General features: G+C 39.0%; 1 protein-coding gene across 1 annotated transcript in view; it reads right to left on the reverse strand.

Moving 5' to 3' along the window:
* The window catches only part of RYR2 (ryanodine receptor 2), an 849571-nt gene that overhangs the window by 337297 nt on the left and 490582 nt on the right, over positions 1-21692 (reverse strand). Inside the window, exon 26 of the mRNA XM_081569302.1 lies at positions 873-1032. Coding sequence (XP_081425428.1) covers positions 873-1032 — 160 coding nt within the window. The remainder of the gene's footprint in view (positions 1-872; positions 1033-21692) is intronic.

The raw sequence follows: 21692 nt of genomic DNA on the forward strand, positions 1-21692 counted from the left end.
TCTACGTTCCAATGCAGGGAACATGGGTTTGATCCCTGGTCTGGGAAAATCCCATATGCCACAAGACAACTAAGCCTGCATGTCACAACTGCTGAAGTTTGTGCCTCTAGAGCCAGTAGTCCACAAGAGAAGTCACTGCAATGAGAAGCTTGTGCACTGCAACTGGAGAACAGCACCCACTTACCATAACTATAGAAAGCCCACACACAGCAACAAAGAACCAGAGCAGCCAAAAGTAAAATTTTTTAAAAAATTAAAAAAGAGAGGTCCACAATTCTGAAATCTAGAAAAAGAATTTTTTTAAAACTAAGTTTAATAAAAACTCAGTTGGTGGCAAAAAATGACCTGCATTGATGCAAGGCTGTTGATAATCTTTTTTTATCTCTCTTGGTTTCATCAGTCTACACTGCTGAACAAAGAATAACTTATACATAGTCTGCTGCTCTGCTGAGGGCACTATGGAACAACCTCATTTTACCACCATTTGAAAAATCTGGATTATGAAGTTCATCTGGCCCAAGGGGCGTTAAATGTGAAATTATGGACCTCTTTTATTATTAATTTATCTTGATATTATCATATTTTACATACTTGTCCTAAAAAACAATCTCAGAGAAATGTCACAAAGCCACATTATAAATCATTGGTCTGTAAACATTCACTGGGTGCCTCATGATAAAAACCAGACTTGAGGAGGTCTGACTTCTTGAGTCCAGCAATAAACAAGGGCTTCAATGCATATGTACGTTAAAGATATCTATATGATGTGAGTTTCAACATAGTCATTATTTAATCTCTTCTGTTACAAATTATACTAGTCCCCACTTGAGTCAATCTCAGAGCATATGCTGTAGAGCTAAGGTCCCACATACCTGCTGGATGCCGTAGGTCCAGCCCTGTCGAATTCGATCCCGAGCCCACACGTTATGAGCATTTTCTGCCAACTTGTCCACCATAGCCTCCTGAGATGGGGTGAGTTTGATAAAGCTCAGGTCCATTGGGGCAGGCTTGTATCCACTTGTCAGTTGGTAACTACAGAGCAAAGCCAAAGACATATACAATAGGTCTGTCCAATAAAAATCAAGGTTGAGAAATTCCTATATTAATCTTTTAACTTCAATTGTTTCTAATTTTTATTGTTCCATAGACCACAGTGGGCTTCCCTGGTAGCTCAGCTGGTAGAGAATCCACCTGCAATGCAGGAGACCCCAGTTCAATTCCTGGGTTGGGAAGATCCCCTGGAGAAGGAATAGGCTACCCACTCCAGTATTCTTGGGCTTCCCTGGTGGCTCAGATGGTAAAGAATCTGTCAGCAATGTGGGAGACCTGGGTTTAATCCCTGTGTTGGCATGATCCCCTGGAGGAGGGCATGGCAACCTACTTCAGTATTCTTGCCTGAAGAATCCCCATGGACAGTGGAACCTACAGTTCATGGGGTTGCAAAGAGTCAGACATGACTGAGCAACTAAGCACAGCATAGCACAGCCCACAGTGGTGACCCGTGGTGATGTGCCTGGTCAGCAAGTATGGACCCCTTTCACTTAAACTAAAAACTCATCAGGTGGAAAAGCCACATGATCTTCATGTTTTCATTTTTACATCACTAAAACAGAAATGAAGCAACATGTCTCTCTCAAATTTGAGAAGTATTTATCATTGTTTGTGTCCCAAACAGCTGATGCTTTGGTATACCATAAATCAAAGTATCAATAATTGAAAGAGTTAATGAATTTCTCTTTCTGTTAGGTCCTCAGATTTCTTCAACATTTACATGTAATATTCGTGTAATATTTATTTCAGAAATCTGTATCCTTTCAGACACAAGCTGTTCATTATTCTACAGGGGAATTCTAACACATTTATACATTATTTTTCTATTGCCATTCCAAGTTATATAATTTAGGAAGCCTCTAGATAAGACAGAGACTAGAAAATACCAGGCATGCAATCATCCAAAAAAATGAGTAAGGTCTGGATTTTAGGGATTCCTTACCAGAGGCTATTTCCACACTTTGAGCTAGAGAAGAAAGATATCAAGACAAGTATAACTTTTAATTTGGGGGGAGAAATAGAAAATTGAAAATATAAAAATTTTCAGACTTCCCTCATGGTCCAGTGGTTAAGAATCCGCCTGCTGGGAGAGCTACCAAGATGGCGGAGGAATAGGCCGGGGAGACGACTTTCTCTCCCACAAATTCACCAAAAGAACATTTAGACGCTGAGCAAATTCCACAAAACAACTCGTGAATGCTGGCAGAGGACATCAGACACACAGAAAGGCAGATCATAGTCTTCGAAAGGAGGTAGGACAAAATATAAAAGATAAAAACAGAGGCAAAAGAGGTAGGGACGGAGATCCATCCCAGGAAGGGAGTTTTAAAAAAGAGAGAAGTTTCTAAACACCAGTGAACACTCTCTCCAGCGGGTCTATGGCGAGCCTTGGAATCGCAAAGGGCAAAATAACCGGGAGGAAAAATAAATAAATTATTAAACCCCGTGGTTTAGGTACCTAGCAGCAATTCCCAGCGGGCACGGGTGCACAGCCCAGACATGCGCTTCCCCAACTAGTAAGCAGAAACCGGGCAGGGAGGGGCGGGCCACAATGCTTTGGGTTAGGACTGAGCCTGAATGCCCCGCGGGCAATTTGAGGGAACTAGATTGAGACAGCAACCTAGACCGTGGGATAGCTTTCCCGTGAAAAGCCCTAACCTAAGACACTACCAGGTCAGCTCACAGAACAAAGGACTGAGCAGAGTAAACCAGCCGCAGACCGGCCCATCCCCAGCAGGAGAAAGGAAGGGGAGTGCAGTGAGAGCCGGAAGGGTGGAATCAGGGCCCCAGAGAGGCATTCTATACCAAACTGCAAACAGACCTCGCTGCTAAGCAGGATTGCCTGGGACTCTGGAGGGGCGACACCTGCCGAGAGGGTCGCAGCCAGAGATCAGCTCCCCAGGGGATAGCATGGCACACCTGGGAAGCTGCGCCCGTTGTATACCCAGAAAACCGAGCGGGTGGGTCAGGGGAAGGGAAAAAGGTGCAGCCCCTGACCGCGCTTGGACCTGGGAAGGGCACAAAATCCAGGCTCAACCAAGTCTGCGCCTTTGTGAAGTACCTGGGAACCAGAACCTGAGCGGCTTAGACCTGGGAAATACAGGCAACCCCAGGGGCGGCTTCAGACAGTTCCCGGCAGTGCAACCTAGAGCCTGAGCAGTGTAGACTGGGAAAGCACACACTCCATGAGCAGGGCAAACCCAGAGTGCCTGAAACATTGTGAGCACACGCCAGTGAGATTTGTTTGCAGTGTTCCTCCCTCCTCACAGCACGATTGAACAAGTGAGATTTAAAAAAAAAAAAAAAAAGTGACCACCACCGCCCATCTTGTGTCAGGGCGGAAATTAGACACTGAAGAGACCAGCAAACAGAAGAAGAAAAAAGAAACAGAAGGATTTACTTTGGAAGTGACAGATGCAACAGATTACAACCCTGTAATTAGCATCAACTACATAGGAAGGGGCCTAGAGGCCTTGAGAAGTACAAGCTGGACAAAGGAACTATCTAAAAATGAACTGACCCCACACAGTCCATAACAGCTCCAGAAAAAGACCAAGATATATTTTTACTAGTATCATTTTTTAAATTTTTAAAACTTTTTGTTATTTTTGTTTAAATTTTATTTTCTTATTTTATTTTTATTTTAAGTCCCCTATTACTCCTTCAATTTTCATTTTTTAAACCTACTATAACCTTGCAAAAAAAAAAGACTCTATTTTTTTTCTTTTTTATGACATTTTTAAAGTAAACTTCATATATATATGTATATATATATATATATATATTATAATTTTTGTGACTTTGGTGGGTTTTTTTTCTGTTTTTTTCTTTTTTTTCTTCTTTTCTTTCTCCTTTTTTAATTTGGTATTTTTGAGAACCTAACCTCTACTCTAGATTTTTAATCTTTGCTTTTTAGTATTTGGTATCAACTTTGTATCTTCAAGAACCCAATCTTCAGCACCCATTTTTACGTGGGAACGAGATCACTGGCTTGATTGCTCTCTCCTCCTTTTAGCTCTACTTTTTCTCCACCAAGTCACCTCCATCTTCCCACTCCCCCTTTTCTTCTCTACCCAACTCTGTGAATCTCTTTGTGTGTTCTGGGCTGTGGCGAACGCTTAGAGAACTGATTATTGGCTGGATCTGTCTCTCCTCTTTTGAGTCCCCCTTTTCTCCTCCAGGCCACCTCTGTCTCCTTCCTCCCTCTTCTCTTTCCTGTGTAACTCCATGAACATCTCTGAGAGATCCAGACAGTGGAGAGCACATAGGGAAGTGATTACTGGCTAGCTTGCTCTGTCCCCTTTTTATTCCCCTCTTCTCCTCCTGGCTACCTCTATATCCCATCTCCCTCTTCTCTTCTCCATGTAACTCTGTGAACCTCTCCGGGTGTCCCTCACTGCAGAGAAACCTTTCACCATTAACCTACATGTTTTATCATCACTGCTACATAGATGGAGAAGTCTTGAGGCTACTGTAAGAATAACACTGAAAACCAGAGACAGGAGACTTGAGTACAAATCTTGAGAACAACAGAGAACTCCTGAATCCAGGAAGCATTAAACGGGAGGAGCTCATCAAACGCCTCCATAACTACACTGAAACAAAGCACCACCCAAGGGAGAACAAGTCCCAGAGTAAGATATACCATGCAAATTATCCAGCAACACAAGAACATAGCCCTGAACTTCAACATACAGGCTGCTCAAAGTCACACCAAACCCACTGACATCTCAAAACTCATTACTGGACATTTCATTGCACTCCAGAGAGAAGAAATCAAGCTCCACTCACCAGAACACCGACACAAGCTTCCCCAACCAGGAAACCTTGACAAGCCACCCATCTAATCCCACCCACAGTGAGGAACCTCCACAATAAAGAGGATCCACAAACTGCCAGAAAACAGGCCACCCCAAACACAGCAATATAAACAAGATGAAAAGGCAGAGAAATACGCAGCAGGCAAAGGAACAGGATAAATGCCCTCCAAATCAAACAAAAGAGGAAGAGATAGGGAAACTACCTGATAAAGAATTCCTAATAATGATAATGAAAATGATCCAAAATCTAGAAAACAAATTGGAGTTACAGATAAATAACCTGGAGACAAGGATTGAGAAGATGCAAGAAAGGATTAACAAGGACTTAGAACAAATAAAAAAGAGTAATTATATAATGAATAATGCAATAAATGAGATCAAAAACACTCTGGAGGGAACCAACAGTAGAATAACAGAGGCATAAGATAGGATAAGTGAGATAGAAGATAGAATGATAGAAATAAGTGAAAAAGAAAAAAGAATTAAAAGAAGTGAGGACAACCTCAGGGACCTCTGGGACAATGTTAAACGCACCAACATATGAATCATAGGAGTCCCAGATGAAGAAGACAAAAATAAAGACAATGAGAAAATACTCGAGGGGATAATAGTTGAAAACTTCCCTAAAGTGGGGAAGGAAATAATCACCCAAGTCCAAGAAACCCAGAGAATCCCAAACAGGATAAACCCAAGACGAAACCCTAAGACACACAATAATGAAATTGGCAAAGATCAAACACAAAGAACAAATATTAAAAGCAGCAAGGAAAAAACAACCAATAACACACAAGGGGATTCTCATAAGGATAACAGCTGATCTTTCAATAGAAACTCTTAAGTTCAGAAGGGAATGGCAGGACATACATAAAGTGAAGAAAGAAAATAATCTACAGCCCAGATTACTGTATCCTGCAAAAATCTCATTCAAATACGAAGGAGAAATCAAAAGCTTTACAGACAAGCAAAAGCTCAGAGAATTCAGCACCACCAAACCAGCTCTCCAACAAATGCTAAAGGGTCTTCTCTAAACAGGAAACAAAGAAAGAGTGTATAATCTCAAACCCAAAACAATAAAGTAAATGGCAACAGGATCGTACTTATCAATAATTACCATAAATGTAAATGGGTTGAATGCCCCAACCAAAAGACAAAGACTGGCTGAATGGATACAAAAACAAGACCCCTATATATGCTGTCTACAAGAGACCCACCTCAAAACAAGGGACACATATAGACTGAAAGTGAAGGGCTGGAAAAAGATATTTCATGCAAATAGAGACGAAAAGAAAGCAGGAGTCGCAATACTCATATCAGATAAAATAGACTTTAAAACAAAGGCAGTGAAAAGAGACAAAGATGGACACTACATAATGATCAAAGGATCAATCCAAGAAGAAGATATGTAAGGCAAATGCTAACAAATATGAAAGGGGAAATTAACAATAACACAATAATAGTGGGAGACTTTAATACCCCACTCACACCTATGGACAGATCAACTAAACAGAAAATTAACAAGGAAACACAAACTTTAAATGATACAATAGACCAGTTAGACCTCATTGATATCTATAGGACATTTCACCCCAAAACAATGAATTTCACCTTTTTCTCAAGTGCACACGGAACCTTCTCCAGAATAGATCACATCCTGGGCCATAAATCTAGTCTTGGTAAATTAAAAAAAGTTGAAATCATTCCAATCACCTTCTCTGACCACAATGCCGTAAGATTAGATGTCAATTACAGGAAAAAACAATTAAAAACTCCAACATATGGAGGCTGAACAACACACTGCTGAATGACCAACAAATCACAGAAGAAATCAAAAAAGAAATCAAAATATGCATAGAAACGAAAAATAATGAAAACAAAACAACCCAAAACCTATGGCACATGGTAAAAGCAGTGTTAAGGGGAAGATTCATAGCAATACAGGCTCACCTCAAGAAACAAGAAAAAAGCCAAATAAATAACCTAACTTTACACCTAAAGCAACTAGAAAAGGAAAAAATGAAGAACCCCAGGGTTAGTAGAAGGAAAGAAATCTTAAAAATTAGGGCACAAATAAATGCAAAAGAAACAAAAAAGACCATAGCAAAAATCAACAAAGCCAAAAGTTGGTTCTTTGAGAAGATAAATAAAATTGACAAGCCATTAGCCAGACTCATCAAGGAACAAATGGAGAAGAATCAAATCAACAAAATTAGAAATGAAAACGGAGAGATCACAACAGACAACACAGAAATACAAAGATCATAAGAGACTATTATCAGCAACTATATGCAAATAAAATGGACCACTTGGAATAAAAGGATAAATATTTAGAAAAGTATGACTTCCCAAAACTGAACCAGGAAGAAATAGAAAATCTCAACAGACCCATCACAAGCATGGAAATTGAAATTGTAATCAGAAATCTTCCAGCAAACAAAAGCCCAGGACCAGATGGCTTCACAGCTGAATTCTACCAAAAATTTAGAGAAGAGCTAACACCTATCCTACTCAAACTCTTCCAGAAAATTGCAGAGGAAGGTAAACTTCGAAACTCATTCTATGAGGCCAGCATCACCCTAATACCAAAACCTGACAAAGATGCTACAAAAAAAGAAAACTACAGGCCAATATCACTGATGAACATAGATGCAAAAATCCTTAACAAAATCCTAGAAAACAGAATCCAACAACATATTAAAAAGATCATGCATCATGACCAAGTGGGCTTTATCCCAGGAATGTAAGGATTCTTTAATATCCACAAATCAATCAATGTAATACACCACATAAACAAATTGAAAAATAAAAACCATATGATTATTTCAATAGATGCAGAGAAAGCCTTTGACAAAATTCAACATCCATTTATGATAAAAACCCTCCACGAAGCAGGAATAGAAGGAACATACCTCAACATAATAAAAGCTATATATGACAAACCCACAGCAAACATTATCCTAAATGGGGAAAAGCTGAAAGCATTTCCCCTAAAATCAGGAACAAGAAAAGGGTGCCACTCTCACCACTACTATTCAACATAGCTTTGGAAGTTTTGGCCACAGCAATCAGAGCAGAAAAAGAAATAAAAGGAATCCAGATTGGAAAAGAAGAAGTAAAACTCTCACTGTTTGCAGATGACATGATCCTCTACACAGAAAACCCTAAAGACTCCATCAGAAAATTACTAGAGCTAATCAACGAATATAGTAAAATTTCAGGATATAAAATTAACACACAGAAATCCCTTTCATTCCTATACACTAACAATGAGAAAACAGAAAGAGAAATTAAGGAAACAATCCCATTCACCATCGCAACAAAAAGAATAAAATACTTAGGAATATATCTACCTAAAGAAACAAAAGACCTATATATAGAAAAATATAAAACACTGGTGAAAGAAATCAAAGAGGACGTGAATAGATGGAGAAATATACCGTGTTCATGGATCGAAAGAATCAATATAGTGAAAATGAGTATACTACCCAAAGCAATCTATAGATTCAGTGCAATCCCTATCAAGCTTCCAATGGTATTCTTCAGAGAACTAGAAGAAATAATTTCACAATTTGTTTGGAAATATAAAAAACCTCGAATAGCCAAAGCAATCTTGAGAAAGAAGAATGGAACTGGAGGAATCAACCTGCCTGACCTCAGGCTCTACTACAAAGCCACAGTCATCAAGACAGCATGGTACTAGCACAAGGACAGAAATACACATCATTGGAACAAAATAGAAAGCCCAGAGATAAATCCACGCACCTATGGACACCTTGTCTTTGACAAAGGAGGCAAGAATATACAATGGAGAAAAGACAATCTCTTTAACAAGTGGTGCTGGGAGAACTGGTCAACCACTTGTAAAAGAATGAAACTAGAACACTTTCTAACACCATACACAAAAATAAACTCAAAATGGATTAAAGATCTAAACGTAAGACCAGAAACTGTAAAACTCCTAGAGGAAAACATAGGCAAAACACTCTCTGACATAAACCACAGCAGGATCTTCTATGACCCACCTCCCAGAATATTGGAAATAAAAGCAAGAATAAACAAATGGGACCTAAGTAAACTTAAAAGCTTTTGCACAACAAAGGAAACTATAAGCAAGGTGAAAAGACAGCCCTCAGAATGGGAGAAAATAATAGCAAATGAAACAACGGACAAACAATTAATCTTAAAAATATACAAGCAACTCCTGCAGCTCAATTCCAGAAAAATAAACGACCCAATCAAAAAGTGGGCCAAAGTACTAAACAGACACTTCTCCAAAGAAGACATACAGATGGCTAACAACCACATGAAAAGATGCTCAACATCACTCATTATCAGAGAAATGCAAATCAAAACCACAATGAGGTACCATTTCACACCTGTCAGAATGGCTGCTATCCAAAAGCCTACAAGCAATAAATGCTGGAGAGGGTGTGGAGAAAAGAAAACCCTCTTACAATGTCAGTGGGAATGCAAACTAGTACAGCCACTATGGAGGACAGTATGGAGATTCCTCAAAAAACTGGAAATAGAACTGCCATATGACCCAGCAATCCCACTGCTGGGCATACACACTGAGGAAACCAGACTTGAAAGAGACACGTGCACCCCAATATTCATCGCAACACTGTTTATAATAGCTAGGACATGGAAGCAGCCTAGATGCCCATCCGGAGATGAATGGATAAGGTAAGGAAGCTGTGGTACATATACACAATGGAATATTACTCAACCATTAAAAAGAATATATTCAAATCAGCTCTAATGAGGTGGATGAAACTGGACCCTATTATACAGAGTGAAGTAAGCCAGAAAGAAAAACACCAATATAGTATACTAACACATACATATGGTATTTAGTCAATCAGTAAAGATAACCCTGTATGCGAAACATCAAAAGAGACACAGATAAATAGAACAGTATTATGGACTCTATGGGAGAGGGCGAGGGCGGGATGATATCGGAGAATGGCATGGAAGCATGTAAATTATCATATGTGAAATGAATCGCCAGTCCAGGTTCAATGCATGATACAGGGTGCTTGGGGCTGGTGCACCGGGATGACCTGGAGGGATGCGATGGGGAGGGAGGTGGAAGGGGGGTTCTGGAAGGGGAAAACATGTACACCCATGGTGGATTCATGTCAATGTATGGCAAAACAAATACAATATTGCAAAGTTAAAAAATAGAAAATAAAATAATTAAAAAAAAGAAAAGAATCCACCTGCTAATGCAACAGATACAGGTTCCATCCCTGTTCTGGGAGGACCCCACATGTTGCAGGGCAACTAAGCCCGTTTGCCGCAGCTACTGAGCCTATGCTTTAGAGCCTGCGAGCCCCAACTACTGAAGCCCATGTGCCATTGAGTCCATGCAGCTAAAAGTAAATAAATACATAATAAAATTTTAAAAAGAAAGAAAATATGAAATGTTGCACACACATAGGGCAATATGACTGCTACACACACACACACAAACACAGAGAGACATCTGTCTCATCTATTAGAGAGATTGGCACAAAGCCTATTATACAGCTGGTGCTCTTTCATTCTTTGTCACCGTTCTGTCCCCTACCATCAACTATGTCTTGGGGTCAGGATCTGCTTCTGATCCATTTTTCTAATTATCATTATACTTAGAAGAGTACCTGGCAGAGAACAGCCTTTTAATCTATAGTTTTCGAAAGGACTCACTTTATGTACAAAATGAATATAAAGAGATATGCATCTTCATCTCAAATATTCTCCTTTGGTGCAAACAAAGTAAAGAAAATTTGCCAGATAATTGCTGCTGCTGCTGCTAAGTCGCTTCAGTCGTGTCCGACTCTGTGCGACCCCATAGACGGCAGCCCACCGGGCTCCCCCGTCCCTGGGATTCTCCAGGCAAGAATACTGGAGTGGGCTGCCATTTCCTTCTCCAATGCATGAAAGTGAAAAGTGAAAGTGAAGCCACTCAGTCGTGTCGGACCCCTAGCGACCCCATAGACTGCAGCCTACTAGGCTCCTCCGTCCATGGGATTTTCCAGGCAAGAGTACTGGAGTGGGGTGCCATTGCCTTCTCCTTGCCAGATTTAATTTGGCTAGCCATAAGCCAGAATAAGTAGAAGAATAAGGATTATTTATAGTTTTATGTTAGATCATTTTCTCACGTTCTGGTCATTTTTTTTAACTTAGCGTAATTGCCAGATAATTACGCTAAGTTAAAAAAAATGACCAGAACGTGAGAAAATGATCTAACATAAAACTATAAATAATCCTTATTCTTCTACTTATTCTGGCTTATGGCTAGCCAAATTAAAAGGTAAGCTCCTTAATATCAGGGAGAAAACTTAAGATAGTGCCTGATATGTGGTAGATATTCAATAAAAATCTGCTGACTGAATCTGCATATGACAGAAATAGATAATTTAAGGTTGAATAAAGTTGACTTTACCTTAAATAACTTCTACTTTATTATAAGACATATTGCATTTTATAAATGATTTATCTATAGGCAGAACTCTTAAAGAATATTTTGTTTTGTTTAAGTAGATCAGATTGGTCTGGCAATTGCAAAAATTGTGGCTAATTATTACCTTATGTCACTTTATTTACATCCACAGTTGAATTTATTGACATGAAATTTTGTTCTGTTTTAAATCAGAACTCTGCATATTTGGGTAATTAACAATACATTTTCTTAATTTTTCTATAAAGAAGCCATGTTGGATTTTTTAATCACTCATACAAATCACTGCCTTTTATAGAATCTGTATGTTTAGATGGGCAAATCTGTCAACTGTAAGCACAGTCTATATTCAAGTTCTCACTTGGAAAATATTTTCTTCAAGAAAGCACTCAATATATTTCAAATGTACCAAGAGGTGATCAAGCCCAGAATCACCTAATTTCCAAGTTTAACATTATTTGCTGGAAGAAGAGTTGGGGGCAATGATAAAGAACTTGGTCTTTTGTACTCAACCCCTTCCCACTTCTGTTGCTCACCCCTTTCTGAATTTCCCCAGTGTCACTCAGCACATAATTCTCTTTCTTCTCTAATTTTCCCGTGGTCCTGATCTCTCCTAGCTGTCACAGACATGGTCAAGTTTTGAAGGTACTCTGTGAAGAATTGATTACAGCCTATGCCACCTTAGTGAGTGATATATGTTTTCTAAAAGAGGATAGATACTTCTCCTGTGATCAATTCTAATGGTAGACTTGTCAGCAATGTCAAATAGTAATTTTTGAAGGGTGTTTTCTATAAAAACTTACAGATAAATTCTACTAGTCTACAGTAGAACTACACATTCTACTGTGTGTCTGTAGAGTAGTATGACATACACTATATGTACATGCCATAATTCTGGCATAGCATTTCTCTTTACTTTCTAAATTTTTCTCTCACTATATATAATATCTATTAGAGTTGCTTTAGTTTGCAATCACAGTGAAAGCCTATGGAGATTTATTTGCATCTATTGATTTGAAATGACCCAATAACTAGTTCACATTCATTTTCAGATGTATATTACAATTCATTCTACCAGCTTTCCTTCATAGTCTTGTGTAAGAAAGAATTTCAAGTTTCAAGTAGTTCTTTTAAATGGGGAATAATCCCATTCAAATTAAAGTTATTAATTCCCATTTCACCTGAACCTTATTTCCACACTGTTGTACTTCATCTTTTACAGTAAAAATTAAATACAAATATCTTTGAAATTAAGACTTCAACTTCAGTATGTTAAAAATGGTGACATCATGAATGCTTTTATTAGTGGCATCAATCATGACTTACAAAATCATTCACAGGACATGACAAAGTAAGAATCAAAATCACTATACCTAAATGAGATTTTTAAAAGTACATAAGTGTACTTTAGCAAATCATGCCCATTTCATCTTATTAATACAATCTAATTAGGTACATAAAGATCAACCAATTACTAATAGAAACTATTTTCTTTTTTTGTGATTGGAAAAGGACAAAGAACGAAGCTTTTGAATAAAATGCAATCAAAGTGAATCTTGGAAGCTAAATGATTCCAAGTAAAGTTTCAGATTGATTTTCAGAAATTTAAAAGAAATAAAGGAAAGATTGCTACAATTCTTGGGAAATGGAATTTTGTAGCCCAAATACTAGGGAAAAGGCATGTCATTAATAATTACATTAATACAAAACATACTTAGCTCATATTAAAGACATTTATGTAGTATATCCTACCTTTTCAAGCTTTCAGGGAAAATTCTGCCAGAATCAGTCAATAGACCTCTTTCTTCTATCATGTATTTGTCTAGTAGGTGTAGTTTTTAACTTCCTTTACTTTCATACTCTAAGATGTAATATCATCAATCATTTTGCAAATTTAGGTTATGAAGAATATATATGGTAGTAAACAAATACATTCAATACAGTCATTTTCAAAGTATCAAAGTTCTTTTCTAGTTACTAGCTGTTAGTTTAATTTGATGTAATATATAATAAATATTTTTTTAAAGTGAGATTAATAAATCACATAAACTCTCTGAGCATCAGTTTCCTTAGAGCTAAATTTCTTTTTAAAAACTTCTTTGCCTGGTGAGTGGGATACGGGTAGGGTGGGTGGTGGGGAGGACTGACAAACTGCCAGTTTAATTTGCATCGAATTACCAAAGATGTAAACAAACAACTGATAATACTTGGCCCCAGGGGTGAACTGTCATATGAAGCAGCAATTCAATTCTGTGCTTCATTCCCACCTGATCCACATTTTTTCCCCAAGCAGGAATTCTAAATGAGTTTTTTTTTTAAAGTGTTCAGTATAATATCACTAAAGGGCCAATTAAAGTAGTGCAACAAAAATGTGGCAGAATACCAAAAACACTAAGGATAAGCCTCTTCTGTTTTTCCAGCCTCTCCCACCTCTCAAGCTTACTTGTTTAGTTTGAATCAGAGTAAATGAAGCTTGGAAGTCATTACATTGTGAAAGATGCACAGTAAACATGAAAAGATTATGTCCAAGTTCAGTGGATGTTAGCTGTAAATTTCAAAACCAAATCAGTCCTCCATGTACCTTGGAACAAATGGGAAAATCTCAGATGACTGCACACCACAGATATTCAGAACAAGTTTTGCTAGAAGCACAGCTACTAAAAATGGTGCTGCGCTGACATTCTCAAAGAAAGGAGACAGAGAATATTAAAAAAAAAACAAAAAACCTTCTCCAGAAAACAAATACAGAAGAATAATTTCAGTTGAGAAATTAGAAGGAATCTGCTTCTTCTACTACTTTTGGGAAATTAGAAGAGATCTGTTTCTTCTACTACTTCACTTCTTCTCTTTACTTATACTTTTAAAAAGTATTTATTTACTTATTTATTTGGCTGTCACTAAATGGAAACAGTGACAGACTATTTTCTTGGGCTCCAAAATCAATACAGATGGTGACTGCAGCCATGAAATTAAAAGATGCTTACTCCTTTGAAGAAAAGCTATGACAAACCTAGATAGCATATTAAAAAGCAGAGACATTACTTTGACTTTACAAAGGTCCATCTAATCAAAACTATGGTTTTTCCAGTAGTCATGTATGGATGTGAGAGCTGGACCATAAAGAAGGCTGTGTGCTGAAGAATTGATTCTTTTCAACTGTGGTATTAGAGAAGACTCTTGAGAGTTCCCTGGACTGCAAGGAGATCAAACCAGTCAATCCTTAAGGAAATCAACCCTGAATATTCATTGGAAGGACTGATGCTAAAGCTAAAGCTCCAATACCTTGGCCACATGATACAAAGAACTGACTCATTGGAAAAGACCCTGATGCTGGGAACGACTGAAGACAGGAGAAGAAGCAGATGACAGAGGATAAGATGGTTGGATGAGATCACCAACTTGATGGACCTGAGTTTGAGCAAGCTCCAGGAGTTGGTGATGGACAGGGAAGTCTGAGTCCATGGGGTCGCAAAGAGTCAGACACGACTGAGCAACTGAACTGAACTGAACTGATTTGGCTGCATTGGGTCTCAGTTGCAGCACATGGGATCTATCTCCCTGACCAAGGATTGAACCCAGGCTCCCTGAACTGGGAGCTCAGAGCTTAGCCATTGACATGACCTGTGCCTCCACCATCTTTAATCCCTTTTTTACTCCAAGTTCTTCTTGTACTCCATAGCCCCTTTGAAACAAACCAAGAGAGGATCATTTCAAGAAAGACCAAAAAAGCCATTCTTGGCTTTTGGATTTTTAGAACAGGCTTTGAAAAGTCATAGCAGAGACAACAGTATTTAGAGAAAGGCCTTCTGATATGAATAGCACTACTTTTCAATATTAAAAGAGCAAGGACATGATGTGCTAGATGAAGGTTTCAGAGCCTAGAGGAGGAGAGAATTAGAGGAATTCAGCATCCTCCACCCGCTTGCCCAGATGGAGACCAGATAGATACCACAGTCAAGGGAGCTTCTGGCTTACTAACCAGATTAGACCCAGGAGAATGGCCAGTTTCCAGAATCTCCCACACCCAATCCCTTGTGCAGCACAGATTCAGGAGAACAGATTTGGCACCAAACCAACACTAGGCTGCCAGGCAACCTTCCCTCCACCCTCTGCCAAGAGACTAAAGTATTCAAGTTGCCAAGACAGTATTCCTAGGTTTCCAACCTCCAAAAGAGGCCTGAGTGGAGGTGAAAGCAGAGCAAGGACATGGAGAACTCAAAAGAGATGAGGAAGAAAGATTCAGTGTGTGGTCCAAAGATCAGGCAGGAAAACATGCATCCAAAAATGAGGCAGGGGATAGATGGACCCCAAGCTGAGTAGCTGGAGTTTGTCCCCTGTGGACAGATACGTCAACATTAGGACAACAGTAGGAGGATATTTAGAGGTGCTGAGCCCTGTCCAGATAAAAGATAAAGCGACTACAGTTTCCTCATTCTCAAAGTCAAGGAGACCTTCCTGACTATATATGCACAGAAGGGCTCCTTGGAGATAAAAAAGGAAGGGATATAACTCCATAGTCAGTGATGTTACTGCTGCTGCTGCTGCTGCTAAGTCACGTCAGCCGTGTCCGACTCTGTGCAACCCCACAGACGGCAGCCCACCAGGCTCTGCCGTCCCTGGAATTCTCCAGGCAAGAACACTGGAGTGGGGTGCCATTGCCTTCTCCACAGTGATGTTAACCTACCCACTAGAATCCATCTTGGCTAAGAGATGAGCACACACACACACACGGGAGGATCCTGAGAAATACTACAGATGGACCCAGAGCTAGGCAAAGCAAGAGGACTGTTTAGAGGAAATCCAGAAGAAATGCTCCATAAAAGTGATTCAAACTACCCAGAGGGCGTGACTCTCTGACCCGGTCCTGTGAGTATATTCACATGTACCTTTTTTGTCCTAATAAACACTTTGTTTCACTACTTTCTGTCTCCTGTCTCTTTGTGGGAATTCATTTCAACAAAGCTAATGGGTCAGGGACCCTGTCACACTGGACACTGGTCTGTGGCTAGAACTCAGTGCTTTCACCCCTGGGACCTGACTTTAATCTCTGGCTGGGAAACCAAAATATTACGTCAAGCAGCTGCAGGCGAAGGCCACTCAAAATCAGTAAGATGTCAGAAGAGGTAAATTCAGACAATTAATAAAGAATCTCCTTTGACCAAACCTGACTCAAGCTCCTCTGAATCATCTTTCTGACCTGGCTTCTGACCATAGGCTTTGACCTTGTTTTGCTTAGTCCAGTTTTAGCAAGACTCCTGCTTAGGTCAGCTTGGTGGAAATCCCCCACTCATGCTATCCGATCACATTCCTCATCCCCCACCTTTCACATCCTATCACTCTGATCTGCCATTAGCAACAATCCTACAAAGTTTGTTTTACCAGAATCCCCTTTTTCCTTGATGTTTCCTCTTAGTAATTTTCCATCCACTGACCCCTAACTCTGGTCCTGTCTACAAATCCCCACTTGTCCTTGTTGTATTGGGTTTCCCAAAAATTCATTCGAGTTTTTCCATAATATCTCATGGAAAAACCCGAATTTTTTGGCCAACCCAGTGTATGACTACTGAGGTTTCTCTTCCCCTATTGTAATAGTTCTGGAATAAAACTTGTCTTTATGCCTTTAACTTCTGTCTGGCTCTGGTTTTCTTTGATGTAATTCAGTTCCTGACAGCAAACTCAAATGAGAATGTTCAAGGATTCAACGTTTCCTCCCCATCAGGTGAGTGACCCAAAGATACATAGCCCTGGGAATAAGAAGGGGGTAAACTTTGAATTCAAACTTAACAACAAATATTTATCCTGTGCTTGAATGTTTCAGGTCCTGTTCTAGGAACTAATGATACATCATTGAATAGCATGGATAAACAATCTATGTTTATAGATAATTATGTTTAGATGAGGACTAAGGCAGTAAGCAAAATAAACATATTATAATAGTATGTTAGATGACATTTAAATACCATCAGAAAAAAATCAAGTAGAAAAGGGGACAGGAGAGAAAGCACAATTTTAAATAGGCTGCAATTTTAAGGAGGCAGAGAAAGACTGCTTTCAGAAGATGGCCTTTGAAATCAAAACATAAAGGTGAGAATAAACACAGAAAACAATGATTTCAATTGAGTTTGCACTGAACAGACTAGGACTAGGTTTTCACTAACAAGCTGCATTCTGGCTGCAAGGCCCATTGGGTTTAAATACGAAATTAAATCCAAAGAGAACAAATGAAGAACATTACATGTTGGCACATTTTAAAATTTGTGGTCTGCGAAATTTACTCACTACAAATAAAAAGAGTATATAAATATTTCTTTCTTCACAATCACAGTGTCTCATACTTATGGAAAAAAATCCAGCTGCATTTGTAACACTATTTTTCATTTAGGTAAATATTTATAGACACTGAATTTTGTGTGTGGGCTTATGTCTATATGCACTGTATAAATATGGGTCTGCATATTCTGGATCCATCTAAGCATTCATTTCTGAAAGTCATTTAAAATTTATACACATATATAAACACGGAGAATATAATTTTTAACCTTGTATCTGCCCCAATAGGCCTGAGAGACACCAGTTACACCTCAACTTCACATCACTATAGTGGTTTTATAGCATCAGGGTAAGACTGTGGTTCAGAAGGGAGGGAATTTAGCACTAGTCTTAAATACTTCTCAAATAATTCTAATATACTTTTTCATAACTCAGCACTATCTCTTACTTCCCAGTGATACATAAAGCAACCAGTTTCTGACCTACTACGTTTGTAGTTGACTTAACAGCAGATAAGTGCTAACAAAAAGTGTGAATAACAAGCATTGGTATTCAGATAAGAACTGCATTTTCATTTAAATGTTTACATTTTTAAAAAGTCTCAATTACTCAGGGATATAAGATATTGTGATCCCACAATATCTGGGAATGTGTTCCTTTTCAGTTGTATTTTACTTTATTCCTTCAGCAATTGGACCCTGCTCATCAAACTCTGAAGTGAGTCAAGAGTTTAATTTTATAACAAATGTGGCAAGATTTACAAAATTAAGAATAGACAATAATGTGCTGTACTATTCAGTTGCCTGCTGGTTTGTTTAGAGAGGAGGGTGAGGAGAAAGAGGAAGAAGAAGGAAAGCAGAACTACAATGAATCATATATTCTGTAAAAGTCCTCACAGATTTCTAGAGAGATGATCTGTATTATCAGGGAAAAAAACTAACACTCAAATTGCCTATCTTCAAAAACGGAATGTAGCACATCATTCTAACTGCAGTTTGAATCTACGTGTGTTCTTAAATCTGAAATGGATCTCCTGTAGGCAGTGTATAGTTAGGTCTTATTTTTTTATCTATCCAACTGCTCGATACTCTTGAATGGTGAATTTAATCCATTTACATTTAGAGTAATTATTGACATGCAAAGGCATACTAATGCCATCTTATTAACTCCTCTCTGATTACTTTTTATTTCCATTGTTTCTTTTTCCTTCTGTCTATGTCTACATCCATAAATTGATTATTTTCCATGTTGATATGCTTTGTTTTCTCTTTCTTGGTCTTTGTGAATCCATTCTAGGTTTTTCCTTTGTGGTAACCTTGCAAACTACATAAAATACAGATAGAACAGTCCATTTTAGGCTAACAGCAACTCATCTTTGCAAACGTATAAAGGATCCAAATTTTTCTCTCTTTTATATTACTGATGATACAATTTACTTCTTTTTATGTCCTGCGTTCATTAATAATTTATATTTATAGTGTCTAGAATTCTTTTTATGGGCTTCCATTGTAGCTCAGTCGGTAAAGAGTCTGAATGCAATGCAGGAGACCTGGGTTCGATCCCTGGGTCAGGAAGATCCCCTGGAGAAGGAAATAGCAACCCACTCCAGTATTCTGGCCTGGAGAATCCCATGGACACAGAAGCCTGGCAGGCTACAGTCTATGGGGTTGCAAGAGTCATACAAGACTGAGAGACTCAGCATACATAATTCTTTTACTATTTTCTTCCTTTCACTTCTGTACTACAGTGAAGTGATTGATACACCACCCTAATACTTCTCTGCATCAGACTGTCTTTGTTTCTCTAACACCAGTGATCAGTTCAGTTCAGAAGCTCAGTCATGTCCGACTCTGCGACCCCATGAAATGCAGCACGCCAGGCCTCCCTATCCACCACCAACTGACGGAGTCTACCCAAACCCATGTCCATTGAGTCGGTGATGCCATCTAACTATCTCATCCTCTGTCATCCCCTTCTCCTCCTGCCCTCAATCTTTTCCAGCATCAGGGTCTTCTCAAATGAGTCATCTCTTCACATCAGGTGGCCAAAGTGTTGGAGTTTCAGCTTCAACATCATTCCTTCCAATGAACACCCAGGACTGATCTCCCTTAGGGTGGACTGGTTGGATCTCCTTGCAGTCCAAGGGACTCTCAAGAGTCTTCTCCAGTAGCACAGTTCAAAAGCATCAATTTTTTGGCACTCAGCTTTCTATATAGTCCGCAACTCACATCCATACATGACCACGGGAAAAACCATATCCTTGACTAGACAGACATTTGCTGGCAAAGTAATATCTCTGCTTTTAAATATGCTGTCTAGGTTGGTCATAACTTTCCTTCCAAGGAGTAGCGTCTTTTAATTTCATGGCTGTAGTCACCATCTGCAGTGATTTTGGAGCCCAGAAAAATAAAGTCAGCCACTGTTTCCCCATCTATCTGCCATGAAGTGATGGGACTGGATGCCATGATGTTAGTTTTCTGAACGTTGAGCTTTAAGCCAACTTTTTCACTCTCCTCTTTCACTTTCATCAAGAGGCTCTTTAGTTCTTCTTCACTTTCTGCCAAAAGGGTGGTGTCATCTGCATATCTGAGGTTATTGATATTTCTCCCGGCAATCTTGATTCCAGCTTGTGCTTCCTCCAGCCCCGCGTTTCTCATGATGTACTCTGCATATAAGTTAAATAAGTAGGGTGACAATATACAGCCTTGACATACTCCTTTTCCTATTTGGAACCAGTCTGTTGTTCCATGTCCAGTTCTAACTGTTGCTTCCTGACCTGCATACAGGTTTCTCAAGAGGCAGGTCAGGTGGTCTGATATGCCCATCTCTTTCAGAATTTTCCACATTTTATTGTGAAACCCCACGTCTGAGGTAAGGAGCAGCAGCTGCACTTAGCTGGAGCAGCCGTGAAGTATGACCCCGCGTCCAAGGAAGAGAAACCCAGGTAAGACGGTAGGCACTGAGAGAGGGGATCAGAGGGCAGACTGAAACTACAGTCATGGACAACTAGCCAGTCTGATCACATGGACCACAGCCTTGTTGAACTCAGTGAAACTAAGCCATGCCGTATGGGGCCACCCAAGACGGACTGGTCATGGTGGAGAGGTCTGACAGAATGTGGTCCACGAACAGTATGAGAAAAAAACACCAGTGTAGTGTGTATTTTTGTATGTTGTCTTGTTGCTGATGAGCATCTTTTCATTTCAGCTTAAAGAATTCCTTTCTAGTCAGGGCTATTGGTGGTGAACTCCCTCAGCTTTTGTCTGGGAAAGCCTTTATGTCTCCTTGATTTCTGAAAGGCAACCTTGTTGTATAAAGTATTCTTTGCTGGCAATTTTTATTTCTCAACACTTTGAATATGTCATTCCATCCTCTCCTGCCCCATAGAGTTTCTGTTGAGAAGTCAACTAATAGCTGAATGGGATCCCTTTGTAGGTTACTTTCTTTCCCTCTAGTTTAATGTAGGATGATTTCTTTCTCACTGACTTTTGACAGTTTCACTGTAATGCATCTTGGAGAGGTCTTTTTCATTGAGATAATAGGCATTCTTTTAGCTTCATGGACTTGTATGTCTAAGTCTTTCCCCAAGCCTGAGATGCTCTCAAATATAGTTTCTTAAAATGAATTCCCTGTCTCCGTCTCCCTCTCCTATCCTGAAACCCAATTATTCAGATATTTGTGTTTCTGATAGAATATGATAGTTTTTATAGGCTTTCATCACTCTTTTAATCTTAAGTGTCCCCTCCTCTGGTAACTGCAGTATTTCTTTATTTTCATCCTCCAGGTCATTTACTCTTTCTTCTTCTTGGTCTGTTCTGCTACAGATGCTATCTGTTACATTCTTCACTTGATTCATTGAATGCTTTATTTACAATGTTTCTGTTTGTTTCCTTTTATATAATAGGTCCCCTACATACAAATGAGTTCTATTATTAGTGAGTTTGTAAGTCCCAAAAAGTTAGTCCAGGTATCTAACTAACACAATCACTATATGGTACTGTAATAGGTTTATAATATTTTCACACAAATAATACATGAAAAACAAACACAAAAAATAAAGAAAAGATTTTTAATCTTACAGTACAGTGCCTTGAGGGCTTCCCAGGTGG

This window comes from Giraffa tippelskirchi, chromosome 2, assembly GCF_054371585.1.
Source record: "Giraffa tippelskirchi isolate mGirTip1 chromosome 2, T2T-mGirTip1v1.2.pri, whole genome shotgun sequence".
Lineage (NCBI taxonomy): Eukaryota > Metazoa > Chordata > Mammalia > Artiodactyla > Giraffidae > Giraffa > Giraffa tippelskirchi.